The following is a 22,540-nucleotide window of genomic DNA, read 5'->3' as shown; positions in this document are numbered from 1 at the left end:
ATTTCAACCCAGTGTGAACTGTGACCTTATTTCTACATAATAATAATTATTATTATAATAATAATAATAATAATAATAATTAAACATAATTTAGGGGAGAACCCAGGAAAACATTCAACAAACTGTTCGATGAGTCAGTGGCAGGGTAATCTGCTACACTAATCTTGTTCAAAACCCTCTGCTGCTGACAGACAGAGGCTGAGCTGACCCATCCCATGTCCGGCTTCCCTACCCCGAACACGACTAATTGTGTTTGTTTATAGCTGAATGCACAATCGTGGACGGGTACTACCCTGCCCTGCCCTGGCCATAGACTCTTCATCTTGTTAAATACCATGGCACGTTATCGTAATTCCCAATGTTAATCTTCAGGGGCTGTATTAGATGGTAGGCCTACAGTTTAAGTTAATAGTTCAGGCTTTGAAAACAAATCTCGTCACGGGAACATAATGTCTAGTCTAAAAAAATAAACATGAACATTGGCACCAACTTATGTGATCAGTTTTCGACATAATTTTCTACCACGCTGCTTGCTTTGATACAGTACTTAATATCAGTTTAAAGTAAGTTTTTAAGTTTCTATTTGAGACAAAAAGTGATCAAATAGGACTGTTCAAATTACAACTTTTTAGTTGGTTATTTCTTAGAGAATTCTGAAAAGTAGGAACCTATGTTTTTACAACTTTTTAGTTTATTTCTTAAAGAATTCAGAAAATTTGGATACAATGCTAAAATATTTTTAAGATGGGACTCTGGCGGCATGTGAATTCAGGCATCTCTCCCTGCTTCATGCAAAAACAAAATAGCAGTGGTCTGCATGTGGTAACCATGGAGACTTAGCCACACTGAATCAAACATAACCAAATGAAACCTGTACCATCATCAATATCTCTCAATGCTGCTGACTATAATGATACATGTTCTTCCTTCATGCTGTGAATGCCATGGTGATTTAACATCCTATAACAATGGCAGTTACTTGATTAGCTAACTAAGTTTACATAGCAAATAGTTGAATCTATTAACATAATACATACAGTACACTGAAGTGTACATGTCTGCTGTCCTACATTCCTGGCGTAGAAAAGTAATTTAAAGTAAAGTAAAAGAAGGTCTGAAGTCTTGACTAATGACTACTAGACTACATCTAGTGTGCCTCGAATAACTTTATTGACATGTCAATTAACTTGTCAACCTGTAGGTGTCCTACTCGCTCCTATGTTGCTGTCTCAGTTTGTTGAAGAGAGACCATTTGTTTTGGGTGCAGCCATCAGGACATGAGGAGGCTGTGGGGCCAAATGGTGTGTGATACTATCTGTGGTGCCCCATTTGAGCAGAAGTGCTTTTTGAGGTGTCGGTAGAGGCCACTCGACATGCGATTCCAATTTGGGCATGATTGGATGTGAAGCCTGCGGAACCATTGCGGCTCAATACTTTACCGCTCCTGAATGAAGTGTCTGGTGCAACGCACAGGTCCTGCGCTGCACCTGGTGAGAGCAGGAGTGGACCTGGTGAAACGTAGGAGGGGCCCGGACAGGAGTCAACCCACAGAGCCTAGTCCTTCCACGCGCCAGACCTCCCAGTCCTGGCAGAGTAGTTCGGGAGTGGCGGACTGTGTTGCCCTGTCTTTCCCTAATGGGACTGATCGTGGGTGGTTACTGGGACCTAAGTCGGGACTTGATCACCCCGGCTGGGTCACCCGAGTGAGGGGTATGATGTTGCGAGACCCGAAACCCCGATGACCTTGGGATACATCACATCATACGTCCCAGGTGCATCCATGCAATGTTTTTTAGTTCTTAGATGTTGCATTCACGATATGGTGTTTATTTGTAAGAAATAGGCCCTGCCCACAATGTTGGGAATCTAACTACTGGCAAACGTATGGGGTATACATGATTTGATTTGGTGTTGGGGTTATAATTTGGATCAGATTGGATGATGCATTCATGATTTGCAGCATTTGTTTTGCAAATGGGTCCCTAGTGTAAAATCTGGAGACCCACTGGAGACTGGGGTTGATTCCTCCATGGTGCCGTCGACTGCTACTGGTGGCAAATGGTAAAATGGTTGTAATTGAACAGGTTCGTAACAGAAAGTGGATTAATGTAAATTACTTTAAATCACTTAAGTAGTTAGTTGGCTTCTTCCACAAGCAGACATCCTTCAGTCTGTTGCTCATTTCAGCAGAATTGGCAAATAATCTTTAATATACGCATACTGTAGCATTATATCAACGGGGGAAACGGAAGCATGTGACTGCAGAGATTTGTTCCTCAGCTGTGATGTAACTGCCAGTGATTACTCTTCACTGTGTTTTTCCTGTGTCCTCCAGCCCTATTTTTTGAGTTATTTTTTATCTGCACTGATTTACAGAGTAAACAACGATTGTACCTTTTCAGTTAATTAAGCTTATTCTTTCATTTAGATACAGCGATCAAGTCGGCCCTAGCGCTCTGTAACAGCCATCGATGGCACAATTAACACACTATTTAGTGTATTGTGGGTATCATGAGTATACATATTAACCCATTAAAACCGGCAATGCATCTGTGTCAGTTTATACTTTGGCTTTTAAAAAATTGCAGATATACAAGGCAAGCTCATAGTGCATCACTTCGTGCACATTCCTAACTTATTACAGCAAGATGACACATGGTTTTATTATGGCTTTGTTTTATCCTGTTCTGATTGATCTTAATGCACTTATAAATGTAACATAGATTATTTCCACTTGAATGGATAGATGTGTGATGGTGTTAGGCCTGTCATTACGTTTCTATAGAACATAATAGTATCATTTGGATTTGGTGCTTGGCTCTTGTTTAGGTTTTGAGAAAGACATGAAGAATGGTGACACTTATACTGTACCTTCTGCCATGCAGAGACAATATTACAGAGGTACTACCTCACTTTTTGTACTTCAATATATATAAATAAGCATTGAAGTATCGATTACTAACATCAAAGAGTATTTAATGAGGAAAGCAGACTGCCTGTATCGGTATTTCCCAGGGCAGGCTAGAGAAGGTGTTTAAAAGTGGCACATGCAAAGTGTTCTTTCTGTGTGGCTTTGAGTCATTTGCCCTATGTTTACATCAGCAGTACAGTAGGATAGTAGATAACCTTCTAACATCTTAAGGTCCTTTTGAGATGGGCAACGGGTGACACAGGCATTGTCGCCTGGATTTACGACAGGTCTGCTCCAGGTCTGGGACATGTGTGCACGAAACGAGTACGCGCGTGCCAATTTCACGGGACTGCGGCCACGAAAATACGCTTGCGTAATGATGTAATCGCCCCTCAACTTCTCTGCGCGTCCAAAATAAACGCACGCCTCTCATTGAAAATGAATTACTCTGCGCGTCAGTCGCTGTCCGTCTGAAAAGGCCTTTAATCAGCTCCTCCTTGTCCCATGACCAAACGTTACACAACGGTTCATGCAAATCCAATCATAATTATTGGTAATGTCTTTCTACCAGACAAATAGAAGGGATGAAAACTGAACCACTGTCAAAGTCAGTTCATCGAGTTCCTGAGCATATATTTACTGTGTCTGTGTCTTCAGATACCCTTTTGTGTGTTAACTATAGATGGGCTCAAGTGACAGCCAGATAACTAACCCTTTATGTGTTTAATCTGGTCAGGGGCTTAATTTTAACCAAAGCGAAGCCAGACCCTCTGGTGTATGTACTTCACTTTACTACCATTGGGTAAGACAGAAAGGGGCAAGACTATGATTACAGATGACTAACAAGTATGAAAATTGGCCATTGCTGCTTGGTGTGTAGTTTCAGCCTAGGCCTAGGGCTTCTCCACAGGAAGTCTTACAGTTTGAACTCAGACAATAGAACAATGGTTCCTCAATGACTGCTAGCCTATATATTGTGTGTGTGTGTGTGTGTGTGTGTGTGTGTGTGTTTGTGTGTGGTGCATGCATGTTTTTAATGGAAGAATATCCCCCCACTCCTTTCTTTTTAATTATAAGCACAAACTTAGCATACTGGCCATTTACAAATGGTTGAAGAATGATTTTACAATGGGCTATTAATCACATTGTTATTTAGGTTTAATTTATCACCAAATTAACTTGGCATTGCTTTTCAAATAAAACAAAAGCCTAATTACTGTATAATGCACATCTACTTAGTTTCAGAGATGAAAACACATTTATAGATTTAGACATTATGGTGTCTGATTTAGTGAGATCATTTTTGCTTTTCACGCAAATTCTGGTTAGAATTTTGCATGGTTTTCTTCTTACAGTTTGTACTGAAACAACCAATAATATTTTCCTGCTGCATCCAGCATCCAATCATAACTAACTACTCAATCAAAAATTTGCCTCATGTTAAGTGCTTTATTCTAAACAGAGATGGCATGCAATCCTAACAACTGCAGTTTCTGCAACAGCTGTGCATAATTGCCTCCAACAATGTAAATGTTTTAATTCATTGGATTCAAGCAGCCTCTTGCACTTAATTAAATTGTACGCATGTTGTAAAGTGAATGCAGCAGCAGAATCAATCGTGCATATTGTCCAGTTTTCTTGACTTTTCCTAGTCACTTGTCTTGATTGACTTATCTATTTAGTAAGTAATAATTTAATTAATTTTGTTTCTCACACATGACATTTCACATGTTTTGACATTTGTGTAACTTTGAAGTGCTCATTATGACATTATCATACAGATGAAACTTTCTCAGTAGTGTTATGATTGAACATTACCGTGTTTCAATTAATTGCAATGATAATTCGGCCCAGTGGAGATAATAAATCCAGCACTGTGAAGGCAAGTGATTAGGTAGCTATGGAGGAAGTCTTCAGGAGGAGAGACATTTAAATCAAGGGCTATGTTTGTAACTGCACAGTTGAGTCATTCTGTGAATTGTTGTAGCTGTACAGTAATGGACATAATTTTACTGTAATGTGCTCTTAAACTGTTGGTTTTGCTGAAACAGCTTTTTTCTTTTTGTCTGTGGCGGCCTAAATGTCTGCATTGGGAATTGAGGTCTTGTTTTTTATTATTTCTAAGGTTTATGTTGGAGGTGTCAGCCTTGCCTCCCTCTGTACCACATCTTTGGCTGATCTTGGCAATTTTTGTGTTTCCATGTTCAGGGATACTGTGCCCCTTTGCACAGTAAAATCCTCAGCGTTAAAGGAAAACATTTATGCTTTTTAGGTTTCCAACCTAAAACATCACTGTCTGATGTGAAGAAATCAATGATATAATGTTGCAAAAATGCCCTGTAATTTGTGTCGTTTTACATCCTCATGCTTACGAAATGCACATCCAACTGTATGTATACAGTTGGATTTGGGATAACTGGGGAAACCAAAGACTTGAAGCCATGTTTTTTTTTTTTTTGGGGGGGCGGGGATTATTATTATGGGGAGTCTGTCCGACTGTGTGTGAACAGCTATATCTCGGTATCTAGGTGGTCTTTTTTTTTTTTAAAGATATTTTTTTTGCGGCTTACGCCTTTTATTGATTTTTTAAGGGACAGATAGTAGGCTGACAGGAAATGGGAGAGAGATGGGGGGATGACATGCGGTAAAGGCCGTGTCGGGTTCGGGAGTCGAACCCGCGGCACACCGCGACTGGATCACCAGTCCGGTGCCCAGACCGTTACGCTACGGCCTGGGCCATCTAGGTGGTCTTTACACGAGAACGGTGTTCATAGGAAACGGCAAAATAAAGTATCGTTTGCTGGGGTCCCTTTAGACGAGAACAGCATTTTGGGGGGGGGGGGGGGGGGGGGGGGGGTGAAAACGCAAAGTGAAACCACCTGTGTGTGGAAATCTTTGAGAACGCCATTTCCTCGAGTCGCCATCTAAACAGGCAAAACGGCGAATCCGCAAAACCTATGACATCCTGGCTCACGTTGGCTCACAAGTTACAACGCATGTTTATTAGTTCCTACAATGAACAAGCCTCCCTCCTAACAAGCTTGCGCTGCTCATCAGCGATGGTGAATGTAAAACCATGATGTAAATGAAATGCCTGATGGGTGGCACCGTGGCAGCAGCGTTTATGTAGCCTAATGTATTATGAAATATATAACCATCCCGTGGCGCGCTCTTCCTGCATGCTCTGGGCTGCCTGTCAGCCTGTCTGTCACCTCGATGTGTTAGTAGAAAGCAGGCAGCAAGCGACAGCCACACCCCCGTCGTGCGCTGGAAGTGTCATTCAAAACCCTGATAGGGTTGCGTGAAGGGGGGTATACCTGGTTCTTCTTCTTGTACGTGGGTGACTGGTCTATTTTAATAAATCCCGACACAGAGAAAAATAGAAAATACTCTCAGTAGGCCATGGAATGAAGAACCTCACATTTTTCAATTTGGCCTCATCCTACCTCTACTGTATATCAGGCTCTTGTCTCGTCTTCCTCTCCCCCAGCACTGTTGTCTGCTCTGGCAGAAGGGCTGTGACTTTAATCCAGTGCCCACAGGGGAGTATAAACTGTTGACATGGTGCTGTCTCCTCTGCGCTCTGATCAAAGATGGAGCAGCCGACTGTTCAACAACCTGCTTTTAAATAGGCCTCTCTTCTCCCCATGGACACGCCCACTGCCTCTCTCTTTTCCTCGTACCAAATAATTTTGTTGTCCTTTCATTTTAAAATAAACTTTGTCACTGTCATCCACAGTTGATATTATTATAGTAGGCAAGGCATTCATGGCTTTAATCATGACTTCTCTCCTTGTAATGTATTTAATTGATGTGTAAATTGTCACATGATAAAAATAGTTGTGGGCTTGTAGATCTGCTATAATATCACCATTGCGCAACACCGGCATAAGAGTATACATTAACCATATAACTTATTTTTTGCCTACGACATGCCCAAAGTAAATAATATGGTAAATGTGCATGCTGCCAGCTGTGATGAGCAGATTGTGTCACCTGAAGCAGGAGGAGAGTCCTCTTGATGCTGTGCCTAGGGTAATTCATCCCTTTGTAATGACGCAACTGTAAGCAAGAGCTGAGCTAGGCTTGAGTAGCTGTAGTGGGAGTGAGTATGCATGTGGTGGGCGCATATTTGGAATACAGTAGGGGTGAGTGTACTGCATTTCTTTTGCACAGCTCACTGTCTAAAGGAGCTTTACAACTGTGGTAGCCCAACCTTTTCTGGATCAGCATTTGAAAATATCAATAGGTGTTCGCGGCACACCCATCTGACCATTTAACACAGTAGCCTTGTTAACATTCACTGCCAGAGTTTCTCTAGAACAGTCTACACAGCCACTGGCCAGCGTTTTTATATATAATTTATATCCGCAGCAATGCGTGTCACTGTTGCGCATCCACACACACACACACACACACAACGCAGCATGACACCTCTCGCTGTCTACCCGGGAAGAGAGCTGCTAGTGTCCCATTGGCCGTGGGGCTTAGTCTCCCAATGGCTGTTAGTCTCCCATTGGATTAGAGACTAGCCAATCATGAAAATATTGCTACTAGTTCTCTGGGTGAATGTCGACAGCTGGCTTTTCAAGCCACCTGTAATAAAGGCGTATATTGTTTTTTATTTTTTACTTTTCATTCATTCACTTGACAATGGCTTCACAGTACTTCTGCCCTGGAGAAGTGTAGCCTACACAACAAATGTAACAATGTACTGCATGTGTTACACAATGACTTTGATTAGGGATCATAATTGCTCTGCGTACTGTGCCTGCTCTGGGTATTGTCTGTTCAGTGTACGTAATTGTGTTCAGCGTTTGATTTCTTCGAGGTTTGTAATCTGCCTGTAAGCAGTGAATGATAACTGTGTACCCTTTGGGGCCGTCTTTCAGCGTCTATGTGAATGTTGTTTTTGTAAATGGAGTTGGCAAACAACAACATGTTTACAAACTTGGGCATACGCAAGCTGTTCTGGTTTCATTGAATCTTCGGACTCTGTGATCCCTGATCCTTATTATCCGATAATTGCGTAGAGGTGGCATAGAGAAGAGCTGCTGAGAGTCGAGGTAAAACGGAAGAAGCTGGGACTGAGTTTATTTCATTGCATAACTCACGGCGGTGACTTACAGAAAACCTACAATCAGAACGAAATTTGAGAACGGGTTTCTGAAGTGCCCACAGCCCTCCTATGAGACACAGACTGAGTAGAAAAAAAAATTGGCCTTTTTATCATGATTATTAGAGAGAACCTATTATATGAAGATAGGTTGAAAAGTGGTGAAGTGGTCTTTCAAGACACTGCCCGATGCTGCGATATGAATGAGCTTCTCCTCAAAGCATAAAAAGACATTTCACTCCTTCAGAAAGCAACCCTGGGTATTTGAACCCTGGTGATTTGATTATGTTAGTCTAAATCAATTTCAGAAGTATAGCTGCTGCTATAAAGCTAAGATGATGAATGGTGACTTATGAGAGAGAGAGAATATTGTATGAGGAATAGTTACCTTCTGTTCTCCACAGACCCCAGGTGATGGGGAAGATCATCACATCCCATTAAGTCACTGTGTCAAACAGTGACACCTGGACTGAGAGTGGAGCGGTCTCATTTAGGGGACCATCCTACATCACTAGCTGCTGCTGTTTTGTTACTGGTTAGCCTGTGAGCTTAGCCAATCACGCAAGCAGCTGCCTGGCCAAGTAGAATCACATGTAAAAAGCTCATAACTGGAATGTTAAAATATACTGATACACTGAAAAATTGTGTTGATTTAACTGATGGTGTACAAATGTTGCATGTCCATTTGGTTATATTTTTACACCAACAGAAACACTGATAAATTGTCTCCACCAGGCCGAAGGCATGGATAGAGTATGTTTTGCACACCGTCTGTCTGTCTGTTACCAGCTAATCTCCGGCGCCGTTAACCCGGTCGATGCCAAATTTTGCTCACATACTCCCTGGATGTCAACGATGAACCTCTGCCCCAAATTATCCAAAACGGCCTGTTATAGCGCCAGCAGGGGGCCGACTTTTGAAAAACAATTTTTTTGCTGTTACTCCTCCAGATTCTGTCCAAAAATCCCGCAAATCATTACACAAATCATTGGCCCGTTTGGAACAAAAAGTCTCAAATCATGAACGCAGCGTGCAATTTACGTGTAATCTTTCACAGACTTTCCTACTAGGCTGAGGAATATATCCCACCCTTTTCACATTGGCCTGTTATAGCGCCTCCTACAGGTGGATTTTTGTAAAACACATTTTTGGAACAAAATGTCTCAAATCCAAGGCATAAGAAGAAATGGCACTCTTTTCACATTGGCCTATTATAGAGACCTGTGCCCCGAGGGGCACTTTATCTAGTTTTACTGTGTAGTACCCATCCCTTTCCATATTTGTTAGATCCATTGAAGAACAGTTTGTTACCCCTCCAAAATGTTACATCAAACAGTACACTAAATATGTATCTGAAAACATTTTAGGTTAGAAGCAACGTAGTAACATAAACATGCTTCTTCACACACTGCCCCCCTCTTTCTCCTTCGGACTTGCGTGAGATGCAGGCTACAAACATAGCCTTTTCTGGCAAATGCCTTTCCCATAGCCCAGGGGGATGGTACCTTCTGATTGGTTCAGAAATCTACAGGCTTCAGTTTCAGACTGAACCTTCGGGAAAAAAGCGTTGCTCCGCGTTTTGAGCTTGTAGATCATCTGCTGTTTTGGGCAAATGTTCCCCCAGAATAGGTACTCATAATTCTATTGTGTGTGGATCCTCTAACCATGATGTGTTTCCCCTCAGCTGTACTGGGTGACCAGCCTTACTCGATAAGAGTTGGAGATCATGAAACAACATTTGGGATGAGGGGGAAGAGGGCGGCAGGTGACTCCTATTGGGCGTATTCCGGTGAGTGTTCATTGTCTGCTCTGATTTATTCTTTCATCTCTTCTCTGTTTCCTGTTTATTCCATGTCCCTCTCTACTCAACATCTTGTATTATAGCCTTCATCTCCCCTTAGCTCAACATTTTCACTCATAAATAAAATATATCTAGTTAGGTATGTCCATATTATGATCACAGCTATGCTCTAATTATTTATTTTGTATTCTTTTTTTGCCCTCAAAATATTAAGTCACATGTTTTTGCGATTTACAGTGTGACGTACTACACAGTCATGGCTATTCATAACCACGAACAGCAGTCCTTTTCTTCTCATTGTCTGTCAATGTAGAAATATGTTAATCGACTTATAATAAGTTTCATGAAGTATTCTAATAGAATAGTATTCTATTCTGCCCACATAATTCAATGTATACTCTTAGTTAAATGATACTATTTAACTTAATACTACTAATAAACTATTTATTGACCTTTCTGTTCTACATAATTCTGCGGCCCTTGTTGCTGTTGGTGATTTTCTCTTAAGCTGCATTGTTTCCAGGGTGGGATATTGAAAAAAGTAAATGTAACCTTAACACGCTTAATATTTTATATGTGTACATTGCAGTCCTGACGTCCAGTCAGCTGGCATTGCACTGAGAAAAATAGAAGCATTGAGGGAACACAGAATTGTCCATTGCTTCAGAAAAGTAATTAGTGTCTAGAGCTGTGAATGGGGGACAGACAAGCGTGCCTTCGCAGCTAAATGGTTTTTAAGGGCATTCTACGTGAGCAGGGGTGTGAATGGAAACGCAGCCAGCCAGGGTAAAGGCTGAAGCTGTGAAGGTATCAAGTCCAGGACTGACTCCATGTCTGTGTGCCACAAGTGCACACACATTCACATGAGCAATACACCACCCTTCATTTCACCAGTCAAGAGTGCTCCCTCTCTACATCTTTTGAATAGAGTATCCAGCTGTCAGATGTCGACAGGTCTCCTGAAGAGAGCTGCTAACTCTTGGGAATGAGCCAACACGAGTGAAAAAACAACACACTCACTGAAGCAAAAGTAATGACACACCACAGAGTAGCAAAACAGAGTGGCTCTCTGTTGTACAGAACATCATTGTATTCTCAACTAAATCAGGGTAATAACCACGTTTTGCACGTTTTAATTGAAGTTTAAATTAGTGTGTATGCAGATGTTATACAATTAGATATGGAAATGGAAAACATCCTTTAATCCTTTTTCACATTTATCTTGCAATGATTAAATACATGAATGTATTTTAATATGGTAAAGAAAATGGATAACTTTAGATGTCACAGCCAAATGCAATGAACAATAAGGCAGTCAATGTTATGAAAGCTCTCGTCATAGTATGAAAACTCCTGTGTGCTTTGGTTTTGAACTGGAACCCAATTTACCCTAAAACCCACCAACCAACACACACAGTGTGTGTTGCACGCGCGCACGCTATTCATGATGATGAGGGATGAAGTACTGTACACACCATAAGACACCCACAGGAAAAAGGGCTATGCATCATTTATCCTCCTTTTACATCTGCAGGTTTCTCCCACATTCTTTCCATTATTTTCTCCATCGTATTGTCTTTTTTCTTTTTTTTTGTTGAGCCACTGTATGTAGAAGTTTGCTTTGGGTTGATTGCATTTACTGTATATGATGAATCACACATAACTAATAATATGTTGCTGTGTAGTCTTAATTATTCCACAACCTTTGGAATGCACCCGTCATTGCACCCGTTAGTGGTGTCCGTTGGCCAATCAGGGACCAAGTATAAAATGGTAAATGGTGCATTTATATAGCGCCTTTATCCAAGGCGCTTTACATAGATTGTGCATTACATTCACCCATTCACACACACATTCACACCGATGCCGGCGGAAACCATGCAAGGCACCAACCAGCACATCAGGAGCAATTAGGGGTTCAGTGTCTTGCTCAAGGCCACTTCGACACTAACAATGAGGGACCACTGACCACTGCTGTATTTCAAACCTAGCAGCTGTCGTACAGCAGTGGTGAGCGCACCTCATGGCGCTCTCTGCTTGCGCTGCCAAACATGGCCTACTTGTGTGCAATGCGCAAGTTGGCAGCTCGACAGAGTGCATTTCTAGTTTTGTAATGGATTTGTTACCATATACAGTATGCCAAAGCAATGCCATGAAGTGACTGGTACACTGTTGTTGAGGGGGAAAACCTGGGCATATTTTGAGCTGATAAAAAGCATAGTTCACATACTAATACCAAGCCCCCAGTAAGGCTATCCAACGGTGAAGCTGCCACTACCTACTGGTGAAAAGTGGAACTGCAGCAAGTTCGTGGAGGTGAATGTGCATGTGCCTGCATGTGTGTTCGTTTGGTTGTTCTTAACCCCTGGACGGTGTACTAGTAATTATAATAACTAAGAAATGCAAAAAAAAAAAAACGAAAAAACCCCACAATGGCTAAGAAAGTGTGAGATTGTGTCATGCAATAATGTTTCGATGGAGTGTACTACACTTGTGGAATGATCACAGGCATTGCTCTGCTTCTACATCAAATTGGGAAGTTAGGCATGACATTTTACACCTGACATTTTCCTAGAACCTTTAATTGGCTGTGAATAACCGTGTACTCCCTCTCACCAAGAGAGAAAATAGTAGTGCAAACCCCACAGAAGGAGCTCTGCTTCCGGGGGTTAATGACTCGAAAAGAGGATTTCTCATGCTAGACATTCATCTAGGAAAAATACTTTAGAGCTAAGCTCCTGGGAGGGTGCAAAGAGGGAGAGGAACTACCTTAGAGGCTTGCTACAGGGGCTCCACGGGTAATCAAAAATACTCCATAGTTGTTGTTTCTAAGATGTTTTGAGAGCATAAAGGGCAAGGCTCATTCATAGTCTGGATTTTAGGTGGTGAGGTGTCCACCGAACTACAACATGACGTCACGAGCCGCGGTGAAGAGCAAACCACCACCTCAGGCCCTCAGCCCTTCTCTCTGTTTTTACTCACCACCGCTCAACGTTATTTCAGCTCCGGTGGTCACCTCACCACCGAAAATCCAGACTATGAATGAGCCTTAATAGAGAAGGCATTTTAGAGTGGCTTTTTTAATCGATGGATCGATGGCCAAGATATTCTATTTTGCACTAATGATTATAAAAAAATATATGGTCTTTAAACTCATACTACCGGTACCCTTCCAGGCATTGTGTAAGTAGTACTTCTATGCCTGAAAAGGACTCTTAATTACTTATTTTATCCTCAATCGAACGATTGTGTCGAAAAGGAGAGATTTTCAAGCTAAGAGCTTAAAAATCTGTTATTTTGGCAAGCAACATGCAATTATAAATGAGGCTTTAGGAATAACCCTATCCCTATCGCTAGAATAACACTACCTTATATTCTCTATGGTGTAGGTCAGGACATTTCTTCCTGTTGACTGTCTATGATTAAAGTTAAAGATATGATGAAAGCTTCTATTATGCGTTGACAGCACACTGAATTCTTACCATGGATAAAAGGTTTCTGCCTTAAAAGGCTTACAACTTCACAGATGACACTGGCCCCACAGCGTAGGTTTGTTTATCTATTCCTCTTTATCGTTTTCCTTCTCGCTCTCCTATTTTTCACTTTCCACCCTTCTATTTACGCCTGGTCCTCGTTTGCCCCCCCCCCCCCCCCCCCCCTCTTCTCGGAAGTAACAACGTGGACTGTTCAACCAAGGCAAAGCAATTGCTGACAATGCTGTGGCAGACTAGATTTCACTTAGATACTGTAGCCTTTATTGTCTAGGAACAACAAAACTTGAATGTACATTCTTTTCTCCCCTGCTTATTTAATTGTATTGTTTATTTCTTGCTGGCTCAATTACAAAACAATAAATAATAAAAATACAAAACCAGATGATAATATATTCAGCTTCTACTGCCTGAAGAAATTGTGGTCCTTTGAACTTTGTTGAGCTCTTCCTCTTCCTTCTCAGTCCAACATTCTCCTCCACCCTGCAGTCTGGACATGATACATTTTCTTATCCCTGCAGTGCAGAGTAGAGACATATTCACCTGTCCCAGACAACACCCATTCACTGATGATTGGGGCTTTAAGTTTAACACAACATCATCCATATCCCTCCTGTCGGCTGATGTATCAACCTGTAGTTCTACCTGTGATAATTTCCCAAGGAAATTAGAGGTGCAGGAAGGCTAATTATTAAAAATGAATTTCACCAGGGCATAGGCTGACGCATGCTTTATCTTGGTTATTGCTGGCATTTGGGATCAGCCTTCATGGGCCATGATTGGTCCATTTGTCTCTGTTGGGGGCGGGTCACTGACAGATGTGCCAATATGGCTGCCTAACTTGTGTGCTTGGGGAGAGGCCTCTTAATTCTCGATGATGTATCACACTGCTGGCAGCTACCAGTTTGAGCTGAATTGAGCTTCCAAATCACCAAACCAAATCTGCCGCCTCTCCCTAGAGGAGGTGAATATATTGAACATGTAAGAAATGTAGGTAGTTCTGAAAGCTCAGCTACTATTATGTCAGGATTTTTGTTGTGTCAGGATTGATTGCAGTGATGCCATGGGCACATCAAACCAATATAATATGCGCAACACCAGTGACCACCAGTGCACATCGGCTCAGCTAAACACACGCCAACATACGTTTGGCTATTTCTTCTGCTACTACTCATCAGACAGGCATGTTTTTAGTTTAGACATAATTGATTTTATTTCTGCTAATGTGTCAAGTGGCACTGATTGTGTTTCCTGGGTGGCAGGACATTGGGCCTGGTTGGTGGCTCAGATCTACTTTAATGGATGTGGACATGGTCTGCCTGCTGGGATTGTAATATTGAGGAAGTGTAAGATTGCCAGCCCACAGGTTTCCTCTCTAATGTTGTTATGCTGATGAGCTGGAATGCTCTAGCTAGCAGCTCAGCAGATTTTTAAACTCATAATGATGATAACTTACTTTGTAATGAGTACATATACTCCCAGAGGTGATGGCTGAACTGTAGGGGGGCAGAAGAAATAGCATTTGTTACACTGTTGGTGGGTATCAAGGCCTTGCTTTACACGTGCATGACGGCAAAACGTTTGAAGATGTGTGGAATGCTTCACGTTATCATCAACCGCTGTGAGGGTTTCATGATATATCATCATCCCAATGACATGACCAGTTATGGTCCTAGTCAACTTCAAATCTTAGTAAGATTGTTAAAGTCTGTATACAGTAGCAGCAACCACATTGTCACACTTAAATATATTATGCAAGGCATTATAGGATCAAAAGTAATAACTCTTTTGTCTGCACAAGGCGGTGCAGTTTTTATCTGCATTGTTGGAATTGTAAGGAAACGACCGCTGGCGGGGATTTAGTGCTGCATCCCCTTTTAGATCACTGAGATTCTGCTGCTCGTTAGATCCTCTCTCCTACACTGTTATCTCTAGCTAAGTGAATTACACCACTAATTATTGATTTCTGTCTGGATTCTAAATTATAAGGACTCTAGTTGCGTAAACCTGAGGCCATTGTTGCCCCTGCTTAGCTTGCATAACAACTGCACCATAGGAGAGTAATGGATGCTGCTGAGCAGTGGAAGCTGAGCTCAGATGGCAATAGCTCAGAGTGGTTCTAGCCTTTCCCTCTTCTTTAGTACTCTCTACTCTGTTACTACATTGGCCTAATGTTGCCTTTTGACTTTGTGTCTTGTGCAGGGCGAAACAAGAGAAAAAGACATGACTGATGACACTAGCTGGCAGTGATGCAAATATACTGCAAACAATGTAGTTATAGGATATATCATCATCAGAATTTACTGTCTGAATACACACATCACAGGCCACCGTTCTCGCTGTTACCCCACTGTCACGCTTCCTCTGCTACAGCGGTACAGCCGCAACACAACAAACAGTGGCCTATACAATTTTGTGCCTGGCCACATGGTGCTCACGAAGGACACACTGCTGATCACTTTCCCAGTAGCCTAAAGGGCAGTCCATACTGTCTCCGACCATCGAACTTTTCGTCGGAAAGCTCCGGTACAACTACAACATGACGTCACTCGCAACTTCTGAAACGCATTCCTCCGAATTTTTGTTCTGAAAGCTGCACTCCCATATGTTGTGACTCGCCGAACTCTACTTCGGAGAAAAAATTCAAGTCTGATCTTTCCGACGAAAAGTTCGGTGGTCGGAGACAGTATGGACTGCCCTTTAAGGTGTTTCAAGACCACACAATGGAATGAGCGGGTCCATTTGGTTCGATAATAAAATCCACCACTTGAGGGAGGGGAAAGACAGCCACAGCTCTTCGCTCTCGCATGGAAACGCGTGAGCTGGCGCGGGTCCATTTGGTTTAATACACTCACAAAGTTGAATTACTGTGTACTTTTTATATCTGTTGTATCATTATATAACTATAATATAATCCACCACACGAGGGAGGGGGGACACAGCTGACAACTCTTGCATGGAAACGCTGACCTGCACAAACAAAGTGAAGTAACTGAAAACATATACGGTATATCTTCAGGTTTGCACGCACCTTCAGTCCCCAAGCCTCTAACCTGCCTTTAGCCATACTGAAAACTTAACGTGGATTCACTTCACTTTCGCTACCTCCCCGATATAATACAGACAACTTTGCAATGTTCCAACGTCTCTAACCAACTCTGGGCCGTGTGCGTGCGTGCGTGTCTCAGTCACACAGAGACGTATTTTTGTGAGTCCCAGCAATACAAATGCAGACTCCCCCCAGGGGTGTCACAGGGTATCGGAAGGTAGGGGGAAGAGCATGGGGAGGGGACGATGCACGCGCGCCAAATTTGGCATTTTATTTTTGTTTGTTCTATTTTTTGCCTATTCCTAGCCAAAATTCCCAGGTAGGCATGCTTTGGCTAGACAAAAATGGCACAGTCGCCGTTCAATCAATCTTAAATGGGCCAATAGGCTTTTATAGGGGAAACAGAACTTTGTTGCTGACGTCCAAGTGGAAAAAAAAACACTCAGTCGGGTGGTCAAAAGTGTGGGGGGTGGGGGGGATGAAATCACCCATCTGTGAGAGTGGGGGTGTCGCGACGTACTCGCAGTGAATGGTGGTGCCTGACAGGGTTTTCCGTGATTTTGTTATTTTTTCTTTCTTTTTTTTAAAGAGTGTTATTATAATAAAAATAGCAATTCTGTTATTTGTGTAATGTGATTGTGTATACATGTACAGTATGTATTTATTATGAAGAGGGCTGCGCTAGGCGATTCACTTGTGACAGGAGGAGGACTGGAGACGGGGGGCGCATCGCACTGGCATTTCAGACTCAGAAGCCTCGTACACACATGTCAAACCACGTGACTTCCATTGGAAAAGCATTGAGCCTGAGGCGGCCATGAAACACAGACAGAACAGATCATGTCCGTCCGGCATGTGTGTACGAGGCCAGAGCAACATGATGCAGCCCGCCCCGCAGTCCTGCAATGCGCGCAGGCACCAGGCAGTACAGTAGAGAGAACAGTGAACGGTGTGAGACTTCAACTTGCTTGCTACCGCTGGTTTCCCTCTGGTTTGCGCACCAAACGAGCTACTAACCAGTACCACCAGTAAACTTGCCAAGTTGCCATATGCTTAAATGTTTTATAAAATCAATCAGATTATCACGCGATAGCTGAAGCATCAGGTTTTCGTTAACCCAGCTATCTGCGATGAATAAAACCTAATTATTAATCAACGTCACCAAACGATCCATGGTCATATAACTTAAACGCTACACGTAAAGCAACTTCACTTCAGAGGAAACTAAGGGAGGGAGCTGCAGCTGCTATTCGTGTTTACTCACCAGTCACCACAACCACTGTATGGAATCCATTAGAATGATTGGATATGGAACATTAATAGCCTATTCTCATACAATACATCCTTTATTTCAATAAGTCCGTTGATCTCCGTTCTCACTTTCACACTGAAACACGATGCCGCCGTGCCCCCATTTAGTGGCGTTTTTTTTCTTCTTTTTTTTGTCAGTCTTTTGTCGGGCTTCAGGCTTAATATTATGGTAATTTTTAGGGTCTGGTTGAGCCTCGGGCTGACCCAGTTAGGGTAGGGTCGGGCCGTAATCTTTGGGCCCTGTTGAGAACTTTACTTCAGCTACATCCGGGATAGCGTCTGGTGCGTCGCTAAATGTGCTCCATTGCTGCAAATCGCTGGGCGCTCTGATTTAATGGTCCTAAATACCCCCGGCCCGGGCGTTCATGGTGTTAACAAATCATACAAATGTTTTCTGTTCCTTGTATTTTCTAACGAGAACATCTGGCTTACAAACTTGGTTCACAGGTCCAGTCCTATGCAAAACCTCCTCAACTGCCATTGTGGGCCAGTGTTGGTTGTATAGCAACTGTCTAAAATCTTAATTCAGTTAGCCGGACTTCGTACTAACTAACTTCGTAATAACCAAAACATACAGTGGAATTTGAGACAAAATTATGACTTCAAGCTTCAGGTTCGGTGAATGGTTTAGTTAGTGTATACTGCACACAAGGAGATTTTTTTTAAAGCAGAACTGTTTTTAACTCCTAGGTTATCAACTTCTTATTGTAAATATGATTGTTTAAAATTACATAATTGAATAATGAATGAACAAACTGTTGTTTGTGTCACATTATATTGAATCCTTGTTGATTTTCACTTCATACTCAAATATGCAAAAGTGCAAACAACATTGTAATTGCAAATAAATCACAAGTTGGTACAATTTTAATTCAAGTGTGACATGAATATAACAGCTCTCAGACAGAACGCCCATCTCTTCTGAAATCAATTTGCCATTCCAATATGCTATACACACACACACACACACACACACACACACACACACACACACACACACACACACACACACACACACACACACACACACACACGCACCACCGCACCTTGCCTCTCCTTCGCTCCTCCTCCCATTCCCGATATATCTTTAATTTCACAGGCCCTTCTCATCTATCTTAATGCTGGCCTCATCTGGATTCTGAGCAGAGGTTTGCCTGTGGGGGAGAGAGTAAAGGGGGAGGCAGGCTGGATTAAGGCTGGATTTGAAATGGCTGCTCGCTGTACTAAGCTCAACACTCAGGCGAGGCGGGCATACGGTCATGCAGTTCTGTGATTTGTGGCCTAATTAGTCGTTTCCGGGTCCTTCGGCTAAATACCTGGACTATTTATCTACCGGATTGGGATATCTACTATTTCCTCTCAAAATGTCACTGAAACAGAAGCTTACCCATGCCACTCTCAAAGAACATGCGTCACCACGGTCATATACATCGTATCTGCAAACTCAATGTATTTTGTACATATGCTAATGTGACTCCTGTATCGGGTACATATCGTATCATGTTAACTGTCAAATTGCCAATAGTGTGTGTGTGTGTGTGTGTGTGTGTGCGCATTAAAGGCATACTCTCTCTCATCCTATCACATCCTGTGTGTTATGAACAATTTACGCATGCATCTACAGAAATGTATCTATTTTAAATAGTGAAAACTAAAGTTGCTACTACTGTATGCAAGTCAGACAGGAAAACAAGTATTCCTCATGAAATGGCGGAATCTGGTCCTTTTTGAGCAAATCTGCTCTACATGATGCATCATTTGTAGAACAGCATCCCACTGCTATGGATGGGAATTTGTCGCCTGTCAAGCTACATGTGGCTGATGATCTGTGTAGTGGTCACCTCCTGCTATGGGGTCACCCTGACCTCTGACAATCCCTGTGTACATGCACTGTCACATGACAGCAGTGTGACATGCTGATGTGTCCCAACACCTCTCTTTCCCCCTTGGGACATAGTCTGTCTTTTTATGCCTGCTGTGGGCTGCCACTCTTCAGGTTCCCTTGGCTCTCCGCTGACCCATGGTCCTGTCATTGTCCTCCCAGTTAGTCTTCCTATCCCAGGCACCGTCCCTCCCCCATCTGATGGGCAGCTCTGCTGAACGTTATAGTGCAGTGCCCCCTCTCAGCTTTTGCCCCTCAGCTATTTGAAAAGATGCAGCAGTGCAGTTTGGCAGATGGCACAAAGGGACAAGAAGCAGGGACCAGGGGACTTGTTAACAAGCTGTGGGTGGTAACTCAAATATAATAATGTGGGGACTTGTTAACAAGTCGTGGGTGGTAACTGAAATATAATATGATGTAAGAGTGCACAGAAACAATTTCTCCCACAAAATTACTTGCACACTGTGTAGTCAGAATGTCAGAGTTTTAAACTTGGCATGTGTGTTTTCACAATAGCATGGTGAAAAGTAAAGTGTTCACTTATTTTTCTTATACCTGTAAACCTGATTGATGCGTGTATCTGCTGGTCCATAACGGAGACTCAGAGAGTGAAGTCTCCATCTGCCACTCTGACTCTCACATCCCTTTTGTAATCTTCTTGTAATCGTCAGATTGAAACATTTCCCTTTCACTGCCCTGGTTTCAGATATATGTAAATGTTCTGCAGCTCCCATCTGTTCGCACTCGCAAGTGATCTTTTTTTCTTTTCATGTAATCCTCTTTGGATAGTTTCATCATGTATGTTACAGGTATGTTACCAGTGTGTGCACCCAATTGTGTCCCAATATCCCATACAACGTGATTACCCCGGCAGATATTACAAGTACTTTAATTTTGGCATTTAGTCATGTTCTCCATTGCTTTATGTACTTTAACTGTAGCTTTATGCTTCTCGGTTTTGAATATGTATGTAAGATTACTTGCAGTTTATACTTGTTTTCTTATGCAGGTAAGGTATCACCTGTTGTTCGTGATAAGTGAGTACCCAGGATAGTGTAAATGCTGGTATTAGCTGCTATGTTTTCAAGACTTTGTTGATATGAAACAGTTGCCCTTGGACAGAGAGGAGTAATGTAGCATCACTAATCAGTGCTTCTCTACATGGGAGATCTCCGTTCTGCTTCACAGAGTCTTCACCTCTTTCTCTCCTGTTTAGAATGAATAAGAGGTTGCCGTTGATTTAAAATGGGAATTATGGTGGTAGTTTGTACTTATGCAACGTACAGTATGGGTCTGATGGATCATGTGCAGATTGTGGCATCAATGTATGGGTTTGGACTTTACCCAGGCCAGCAAATGCTAACAGGATTTTGCTGTCAAGTGATAAACCAGACTTGATGTTCTTGTGGTATTGTAATTAGCTTTTTCAGAGATAGGCCCGACATACTGTAGAATAGATTCGTAGACAAAATAATGTACTATAGGCCTACTGTATATTGTAATGTACTGTAAATTGGATTTATCAATGTTCTTATTTAGCCTAAGACAGTGTTAGTAACAGTGTTAGTAAGTGTTTCAAAGACATGTAGTTGTGTATGGGTCTGCACTAATATGCCTTAGTTATTCAACAAATGCAATACAGTTTTATTATTATTATGCCTTACCATCTGTGCATAATTATCTCCTTAGAACGTGGTAGTGTGACAGGCCAACAGAAGGTTTTTAACACTAAGCTAAATTCATTAAATCACCAAACACCAAATTATCACACACAGCCCCATCTGCATTAAACATGTCAGTTAGGTCCAGGTGCCCTACGCCTACTGAGTTGGCCCACGGCTATACATTCCATCTGCCGGAAAGAATATTAACTGGATAATATTCCCTTTCTTTGTGTACATTACTGTAAGCCTGTGTTGTCAGTGCAGTGAAGGCTGCTGTAGATGTACATAGAGTTCATTACCTTACACAATTCATTATCATACCAAGAAAGATGAACTTTTATAATTTAAATAATGGTACTGCATATAGTTTAGCTTGTCTGTAAGAACTAATTGTTGTTGAAACAAAGTAGGGCTGTGTACGGTAATACTGGAAAATGAAAATAGGAGTGGCTGATTTAAAGAACTATTACTTTTAAAAGTCCATTTGTGACACTTGGGCAGCTCAGAAGGTGGATCGGTCGTCTGGGGCCCGGAATGTTCCCGGTTTGATTCCCTGCTGGCTTAGCGTTGAACTCCAAACTGCTACTGAAGAGGTTGGTTCACTTTGTTGCCTCCACCATCAGTGTGAGAATGTAATGCACATTGTAAGGGTCTTTGAATGAAGCCAAACCATTGTGGAATCAATCACCACTTTACTGTGAACAATCGTAATTAGTGCAGAACAAATGCACACCAGAAACAAGAAGTCGGACTAATTGGTTTTGAAGAAGAAAAAAAAATGTGTACTCTAATAAATAACAGTCATGCAAAAATGCAAACCATGGTAGTTTTTATTTATTTTGAATAAAGCAGTAATAGAGTTTTAGCTAGCGGAGAAGCTTGCAGGGTAGGTGGCATGGATCACAGACTATGTCACAGGTAGACCGCAGTATGTGAGAGAATGCAGGGATGTTGGTCTCTACAGGGCACTGTGCTGTCACCCTTCCTGTTCACTGTCCACACCTCTGTTAAGACCTGTCACATCCAGAAGTTCTCGGATGATGGTCGTGGTCAGCTGAATCACGGAGTAGTAGCAGCAGCACTAAACTCTCAATAATTTAGTAGTATAACTGAACTCTGAATAATAGGTCTCCAAATCTCAAATTAATCTCTTGGGTCTAACATATCAAAAGGCATGCAATTCCTTCCAATTTCACTATATGAAAACCGCCTACCCACACCACCGTCCCTGGATAAACAGCCAAAGTCCCTCGTAGATATTGGAACATAAATAACATACATGTTGTATTCGTTTCTAAATGCCTCGGTCTTGATT

The 22,540-nt window shown here is 42.0% G+C and overlaps 1 protein-coding gene across 2 annotated transcripts in view; it reads left to right on the top strand.

The window, feature by feature from the left end:
* LOC310863092 (receptor-type tyrosine-protein phosphatase gamma-like) overlaps positions 1 to 22,540 on the top strand; it is a 116,814-nt gene that overhangs the window by 11,310 nt on the left and 82,964 nt on the right. For both annotated transcript variants that reach the window (XR_014569636.1, XM_083771216.1), the window contains exon 2: positions 9,712 to 9,816. Coding sequence is in view for 1 of the 2 variants with exons in the window: in XM_083771216.1 (XP_083627342.1) it covers positions 9,712 to 9,816 (105 nt within the window). In the remaining variant the exon portion in view is untranslated. The remainder of the gene's footprint in view (positions 1 to 9,711; positions 9,817 to 22,540) is intronic.

The sequence above is a fragment of the Protomyctophum parallelum genome, assembly GCF_964188405.1.
Source record: "Protomyctophum parallelum genome assembly, chromosome: 8".
In the NCBI taxonomy this organism is placed as follows: Eukaryota; Metazoa; Chordata; class Actinopteri; order Myctophiformes; family Myctophidae; genus Protomyctophum; species Protomyctophum parallelum.
The sequence above is the reverse complement of the archived record's forward strand: the minus strand, read 5'-3'. Positions and strand labels throughout refer to the sequence as shown.